This window comes from Lotus japonicus, chromosome 5 (genome assembly GCF_012489685.1).
Source record: "Lotus japonicus ecotype B-129 chromosome 5, LjGifu_v1.2".
NCBI lineage: Eukaryota > Viridiplantae > Streptophyta > Magnoliopsida > Fabales > Fabaceae > Lotus > Lotus japonicus.
Window position 1 is genome coordinate 50,546,472 of NC_080045.1, and position 8,836 is coordinate 50,555,307.

Here is an 8,836-nt window from a genome sequence, read left to right on the forward strand (position 1 = left end):
AAAATCAAGAAATATACAATATAAATCCTAATCAAATCTAAAATTTTAAAATGTATTTTTTTTATGAGAATTAATCTGAGAATGACACGTGTTATTTTTTTTTCCAATTAGTGAATATTCTGCACCCTAGAAGATTTTCTTTTCCTCAATCCTTTTGCTTTTGATTAAGAAGAGAAAAGCAGGAATCCTTGAACCATATGACATCTTACAATTAGTTGAAGAACAAAATCAATTCATGAAGAAGATTGAAACAGAAACCCAAAATGAAGTCTTGAAGAACAAAATACCCTCCTTCACCAATTTGAAAGGACTGTGGTGAAAGAATTGTATTTAGTGTATTTGTGAATCTTGCGGTGGAACCCTTGTGAAACAAAAAATCAAAGGAACATTTCAGTCAAGAGAAACAAAAAGTGGTGTATTGCCCCATATGTGCGCACCCCAGCAAATTATCTATATATGTGAGAAAAAAACAAAATAATTCTCCCACCCAAAATAATTGTGGTTACTTCACCAATAAACTTATACTAACAATCAATTTAAATTGAAGTTAAGGAAATATATAGAGCAAAGTAAGATAAGTCACCCAATTGACATACTAAAACATGAGTATATGCAAAACTAATGAGTTTGAGGAAAACATGAACCAACCTTAAGAATGGGCTAAACATACTCATGAAGATTAAATGTGAGCTCTTCATATACTTTCACAATTTGACTGACATGTGCATCATTAAAAAAAAAATAGTAAGTTGTGCATCATTTACATACAGTGCAAATAGTATGCTTATACACACAACTCAAACATGAAGAATAAAAACGGACAAAATTTGAGAAATGAATATAAATTCAGGCTATCCTAAGTTTCGTAAATTTCTATAAATTATACCAAAATCTGGTTTAGAATGGTTTCACACGCATGGATTTCTACAAACTATACTAAAATCTGGTTTAAAAAAATACAAAAGCGGAAGAAGAACAATAGAAAAAACATTACATCAGAATCAAAACATTACGTCTTCAACAATGATTCGTCAAAGGGTCTATGCAAAAATTTGTAAACTTTTGGATCAAAACACACAAAATATGTGAAATTTAAGAATTCAAGATTGAATCACGAACAAAGAAAAAATGAAATGACACAAACCATGAACCACAACATGATAAACTCTTCTTCACGTAACATCATCTTACGGCATACCTCTGTCCTGATCGCGACATGTGGCAGAGGTAGAAATAGCAGCTATCAAATCTCTGCGTGTCCATGGTAGCTTTGTGGACCCTCAGCACCAAATCAACTCCCTTTTCTTAGAATTAGCATTAAATAAATAATAAGATAAATTAAGATAAAATCAAAAAATGAACAACTTAAATCCTAATCAAATCTAACTTTAAAAAGGTACTAAATAAAGATAGATAAAAACTACCAAAATCTAGCAAATCACAATAAAAAACTCATAAAATCCTGAATTAAATAAAAATATGAAAATTCAATAAAAATACCATAAAAATTCATTTATAATCTAAAAGTAACTCAAAAATAAAATAAAATATTTCATGAAATTAAAATTAAAATTAAACAATAAATAAGGATAGATAAAAACTATCAAAATCTAGCAAATCACAATAAAAACTCATAAAATCCTGCATTAATTAAAAATCTGAAAATTCAATAAAAATTAATTATTATACTCTATAAATAAATGTAAAATAAAATAAAATATTTCTTGGAAGTAAAATTAAATAAATAATAAGATAAAATTAAGAAATAAACAACCTAAATCCTTATCAAATCTAAAATTTAAAAAGGTACTAAATAAAGATAGATAAAAACTACCAAGTCTAGCAAATCACAATAAAAACTCATAAAATCCTGAATTAATTAAAAATCCGAAAATTTAAGAAAAATTAATTAATATACTCTAAAAGTAAATCTAAAATAAAATAAAATATTTCCTGGATTTAAAATAAAATAAATAATAAGATAAATTAAAATAAAATTCAGAAATAAACAACCTAAATCCCAATCAAATCTAATATTAAAAAAGGTATTAAATAAAGATACATAAAAACCAAGGTTATTAAAACCGGACCGGTGATTAAATCGGTGAGGGCACTGGTTCAAGGTTCATTGATTCAACCGTAGTTGAATCGTGGTCTAACAAAATCTAGTAAATCACAATAAAAACTCCTAAAATCCCGAATTAATAAAAAATCCGAAAATTCAATAAAAATTAATCAATATATTCTAAAAATAAATTTAAAATAAATTAAAAGACCAAATCTTATTTTTTAATATAATATCAATCAATTGTTTTAGAATATATAAAATTAAAACATATATCAATTGAAAATTATATCTTCTAAAATAATATCAATTAATTAGGTTAGAATATATAAAATTAAAACATATATCAATTGAAAATTATATCCTCTAACAAATTGACACGTGGAATAATTTTTATGAGAATTAATCTGGTGCTGACACGTCACTATGGAAGTTCTTCTTTTCTAATATATATTGATGATTGATATTGATTGATTGATATTGATATTGATTGATATTGATATTGATTGATTGATTCTATTATGTACAAAAAATAATATATTTGATATTTGTACAAGATCATCAATATATATTTATTCGAAAATTAAATATAAAAAATATGTATTAAATTTTATTATATTATTTGTGCTTAATGTTTAGCCAAAGGGACTGGTTCGGATTGATGCTAGTGTTATCATTTCTCATTTATTTCTTTTGTTAATTATCTCCCATCCGTTTCTAGAGCTGCCGGCTTGGATCCTTAGCCTTATAATTTCTTTGGACTAGTTTATGTTATTTTTTCTTTTGTTTTGTTATCAGACTTGTTTGTTGATCTTTTGCCATCTTTTATTTACGTGGAAGAGTTTTGTTCCCTCATCCCCACCCCCCAATCAAATGTTATCTATTTTCAAAATAAAATAAAATAGTTGTGATACATAAACCATTGAATATGTTAGATCGGGGTGTAATCGGATTGAATTAGTTCATATTTAGGGTGTTTAAATGTCCGAACTAATCAAATATGTTTGGTTTGGGTTGGTTTGAATTTCCTGATTTTTGCTTCTAAGCTCGAACCAAACAAACCCGATCTCAATCGGATTGTTTCGAATCGAATGATCGATTTTGAATAAAAAAATATTATTTAGAAATTTGCACGAGAATTATTCTAAAAACGTGAAAAAAATTAAAAAGAATATAGAAAAGTCTCACATTTTTGAAAAACGTACAAAACATTCGATAATGACATAATCCATACAATCTAAATAAAACCAACATCATAGCTTAAATGATACTTGATGGATGAAATTTTTTTAAGTCCTGAGTTCAAATCCTAATGGTATCTAGATAAAAAAAAAAAACCAACGTCTTCAATATAACTAACTAGAAATAGGCAATGTAATAGGCGGGAATGTTTGAGCTGAATGTAAAATACAATTCTCAATTCATTTGGTTGGTTTAGATTGATTAATTTTTCAATTCTCCAAATCTGATACTTGAACCGATGGTGATTAGATGCAGTAAAAAAAATATGAACCGAACTAATGATCCAATCTAACGCACCATAATGTGTTTGGTTCAGATCATTTTAATCGGATTCACGGATCGGACTGTACCCACTTACACTCCTATGTTAGGATATCTTTTATGACAACTTTAAACACATAAAGTGAAAAGCTAAAAAAATCATTAAAACGGATTTTATGATTGTTTAAAATCATCACAAACACAAGTGTCGCTTGTAGTTTTTTGTTTTTGTTTTTATCTTAACTTTCCATGATCGATAGTCGTAAACCTAATTCATGATCGCATAATCAATACACTAAATAATATGAAACTGACCAGTGAACTATTTTCCTCCCATAATAATCCTAGATGCGACAACTACTTTGTTGATTGATTGATTTTTAATTAATACATGAAAGAATTTTCAACAGTCATGACACATGTTCTGTCCTCAAATCAACCAAATTAATTCACTGATACCAAAGTTTTGGTCTTATTATTATCATCAATTATCATCAATTATTCTAAAAAATTGACTGCTCTCAATCCTTCTGAATGACAGCTACAATTTTATTTAATTATTTATTTATTTAATTTATTTTTTATTTTCTTTCTCTCAGATCTCAAACTTCCAAACTCACTTTGGCGCCACAACGACGGGGCTCCGAACCCTCCGCCGTGCACCACCGTCTTCAACCCAAACAATATCCCCAAACGACACAATTCCCTTTTTACCCCTCGTATACTTCACAACAACAGAGTAACTCAGCTTCTCATTTTCGTAGCTAAATTGTAGCATCTCCGGCGACACTTTAACCACCGCGCCTTCCGGTTGCGCCACCGTCACTCTGTAACTAGCACCACCACCTCCCACATTCGTCACAACCCTCTGAAACTTCCGCACAATCGACCTCGTTTTGTTCCCATACAACGCTATGAACGAAGGGTAGTTCAGATCGAAAGACGGGTTATCACAGTTGTATGATTTCGATCTTGTGATGGTTAGGATTTGCTTGTGCGTGTAGCCCAGAGCGCAGAGGAGGCTCACATAGTCCTGTGGCGTGGCGTCGTAGATGAAACCTGGGTCCAATGCTCTGTTGGGGTCGATTTCACCAGCTCCCATTGCGAGAGGTGAAGCGTGTTGAAATGGGTTCCCGTTGTCGTTGATTGGATTCTGGGTGTTGTCGAGTGGGTTTGCAGTGGTGACCAATGCGGATCTTATAGCAGCTGGGCTCCAATCTGGGTGTGCTGATTTCAGCAAAGCAGCGACACCAGATGCGTGAGGACACGCCATGGAAGTTCCAGAGAGAAAAGCGTAGTTACTGGAGAGGGCTACATTGGTGCCGATTCTTGCTGAGACTTGGTTTGGGACGAATGCGGCGAGAACGTTGGTTCCAGGTGCCATTACATCGGGTTTTAAGATTCCTGGGTAGCTGGGTGATGGGCCTCTTGAAGTGTAGTATGCTGCAGCGGGTGCTGGTTTTTGCCCGACAAATGTTTGTTGAAATGCCAAGCTGGCGGTTGGGTTTTTCGCGGTTTTCGCGTAGCGGAGGATGGATGTTGCATCTCTTGGATTGATTACGATGCTAGGTGAGAACACGCGGCCGGTTTCGATTAGCTTTGGATCTTCTGAGATGAACACAGCACCTAACGCACTGGCTTGGGTGATGGAACTGATTTGGGTGAATACTGAGATTGATTCTATGAAATCACATACAATGATCCCTCTTCTGGCTGCTTGTGATAAAAGTGCTACTGAGTTGCAAGCTGAGAGAGTCTTGTTGTGAATAAGTGGAAGATTTTGGACTATGGCTTCTGCAGGAAACAAGGTCCAACCAACTATGGTTTCACCGTTTCCGAGTGTTATGCTACCGAATGTGCGGTCTATGGTGCCTGCTGCAACTGTTAAGAGCCAGGGGATTCCATTGTGCAAGGTGGCTAGAGAAGGACCTTCATTTCCAGCGGAAGATGAAACCAAAACCCCTTTTTCCATTGCTGCGAAAGAAGCTATTGCAACCGGGTCCTCGTACAAGGGAACCGCATCGAAACCCATTGAGATGGAGATAACATCAACCCCATCAGCGATGGCTTGGTCCATTCCAGCGAGAACGTCGGAGGCTTGGCGACCCTCGTCCCAGAGGACCTTGTACATCGCGAGCCTCGCTCGCGGTGCAATTCCTCTGGCTACACCTTTGGCATAGCCAAAGAAAGAGGCATCATTGACATAGTTTCCAGCAACAGTGGATGATGTGTGACTTCCATGTCCCCGAGTGTCTCTAGCCGAGTTCATGCTGATTTTGATGCTGCTGTTTGATGCAATCAGACCCTTGTTGAAGTATCTAGCTCCAATTAGCTTCAAGTTGCATATGGAGGTGTTGAAGTCTTGTCCTGCCTCACATGTTCCTTTCCATTTGGATGGGATTTGGTTTGTCATTCCATAATCTCTGAAGCTCTCACTTTCAGGCCAGATTCCACTGTCAATAACACCAACAATTACACCTTCTCCTAAATTGGATGCATTCCATAGCCCCTTGGAGGGATCCAGGGAGAGAAACTCAAAGGTGTGTGTAGTATCTATGGTGGCAGATTTGTCAGGGTAAGCAGTGACAAAGCCATGTGTGTTCTTCAGAGTCTCCAAATCATGTGATGATAGGACTGCACTGAATCCATGCATGGCATGATTGTATGTGTACACCAATTTCTGTGATTGCTTGGATGAATTTTGATCTGTTGATGCTAACTTTGTGGAGTGAAGGGTGGACTCGTACCAGTCTTGATGGGTGGTGAAGACTTGAGGCATGAGGGACTTGTCCATGTGAACTATGTATGTGGTGCTTTCTGCTGCGTTGGCATGGAGTGCCTGTAAAAGCCATGAAGTAATTAGGAACATCAATGGAAATGGAGCCATAAAGTGACAACACTCCATTGATTATTTCCTGGTTAGAGCAGAATTATAACAAGACAATTTTGGCTCTTGCACGAGAACATGTCATGTGAATATATAGGCTTTTCATTTCTTTGTGAGACAAGATTAATCTTACGTGGTTTAGTGATAATTCACTCCTATCCAATTTTTCTTTGATATCATTTTCACCCAATATTTATGTTACTTGTACAGATACCCTTAGGAATTAGGACATGCACATTTGTACCACTTATTGACCTCCCTCCCCAAAATTTGGTGAAGGTCAAAAACCCTGCAAAAACATATGTACATATGTCTGGATAGTGTCACTACAATTGTGTATGTGTGTTATAATCACCCATTTTTACAAGGTGGAGTGAAATTACCCGTTTGAGAAAACAGCTTAATTAAACGTTTATTCATAAGCTATTTTAAAAAATTTATTAAAATAAATTGAATATAAGCTATATATAAACATAAACTCTTTTTCATAAGCTTATCATGAATAGCTTATGAAAATAAGCTCAAAATTGCTTATGGTAGGTCATAAGTTGTTAGCATAAACTCTCTCAAACATTTGCACAAGCGCTTATATTATCAAATAAGCTCTCCCAAACAGGAAGTTGTGAGCAGTTTTTTTCCAATCTTTTATATATATATATATATATATATATGTGTGTGTGTGTGTGTGTGTGTGTGTTGCAATATATCTAGTGAGAAAATCTTTTTATATTTAAGTGAGAAATAAAATTACTATGCAATCATATATACGTCAATGGTAAAAACTAAAAAAAGAAAAGTTGTTAAATGGCCATATAATTGCTTGATGATATTATATCTCTTTCCTAAAAAATCACATGACTTATTTTAAATTCTAATAATTCATTATAGATTTTAATGGTCATAATTTATCACTCATATTCATATGTAGAAAAACCATTTCTAGTATACAATAATCTAAATAAAATTCAAAAAGTGACAAGTCCTATAGGTGACATTCTCACAACCTTTGCTAGGTTTGACTCTACTCCTTTCCCTCACAAAAATTAGTAGGTTTAATGAAGAAAATGTATGTTCCACAATAGTAAATGTAATTTATAAAAATGTTTTTATTTAAATTTAATTAATTAAAACTTGATAATTTGTATGAAGATTAATTTAATTTTCATAACATTAATAACTTAACATGCGTGATTATTAATTAACATGACACGGATTTAAGAACATAAGATCTTAATTGGGTAAAAGTGATAAAAGAGAAAGTGTAAGAAAAAGTGAATGTTAACCGGCAAGTTAAATTGTACGTACCGTTCGATGTCATTAGTAACGTAAACTTAATTATTGCACGTATTTCCATACACTAATGGAGTACTATAATTTATTACGTTGAGTTTAATATGAATAAAAAAAAGTAAGATTTTAATACATTAACCTCAATATGGATTATGGATCAATGTTGAATTCAACATAAATTTAACACACACTAAGTGGGGTCAAATGACTTAGGATGCCAATTACGACAGACAACTTCTTCTGTAAGGGTGAAAAGATCGAGAGAAGGGAAACAACTATATGAAAACAATAATATTGTTTCTTGTGTGTGGTCTAACAAGAAAGAAACAGACAAAAATTAGAGAGATATCACTTATTGGATATAAGTATGAAAATTAAGAAATGGAAAAAACAAATTTGTATATGAAAAGATACATATAACTATTCAGAGGCCGGTTGGATAATCAGATTCAACTTGTGGTTACCAATAAAAATGTTCTTATGTTGCTTGATTGGATCTGCTTTATTATTTTAAAATTTTATGAACTCTTTTAGAACTGAACGTGTTTACTGTATATATAAAACAAAAATGCATGCAAATTAGTACTAAACATTTACCGGCATTTGGCGTTGGCAACATCGTAAATGTCGACCTTTTGTCTGGTGGATCTTACATTTAGAGTATCTTTGTCCCGTTTGGTTTTTAACACAAAACAATTAAAATTAAAATTACCATTTCCAATACATATTTATCAACAGAATGCAGTTGTAAGATCGGAAATGTCCTTTCATATTCATCCAACAGACCAACACAGATCTAAAGATCTAAAGAGAGCCATTAACTTATATGAAAAAAAAGAGCCATTATCATTAGCAACCCAAGAGTTTCTTGTTTTGATTTCATTGAGTTTTCCTACATGTGTAGACAAACTAATAAGGTTACTTATGTGCTTGCTAAGTTCTGTTTGGATCATGTGTATGAAAGTTGGTTTAATTGTGCCCCTTATGCATTTAATCTTGTATTCTTTCGGATATTTTTTAAATATTTTCTAATGCTGATGCTATTTTCTGTAAAAAAAAAAAAGCATGCAACCAATATTGAAATACGAATA

At 33.0% G+C, this 8,836-nt stretch overlaps 1 protein-coding gene across 1 annotated transcript; it reads right to left on the minus strand.

The window, feature by feature from the left end:
- Positions 1 to 3,990: 3,990 nt before the first annotated feature.
- Positions 3,991 to 6,504, minus strand: LOC130718255 (subtilisin-like protease SBT3). The gene has a single exon (XM_057568789.1). The coding sequence runs from the start codon at positions 6,471 to 6,473 to the stop codon at positions 4,185 to 4,187; it is 2,289 nt and encodes a 762-aa protein (XP_057424772.1). The 5' UTR covers positions 6,474 to 6,504; the 3' UTR covers positions 3,991 to 4,184.
- Between the last annotated feature and the right edge of the window lie 2,332 nt (positions 6,505 to 8,836).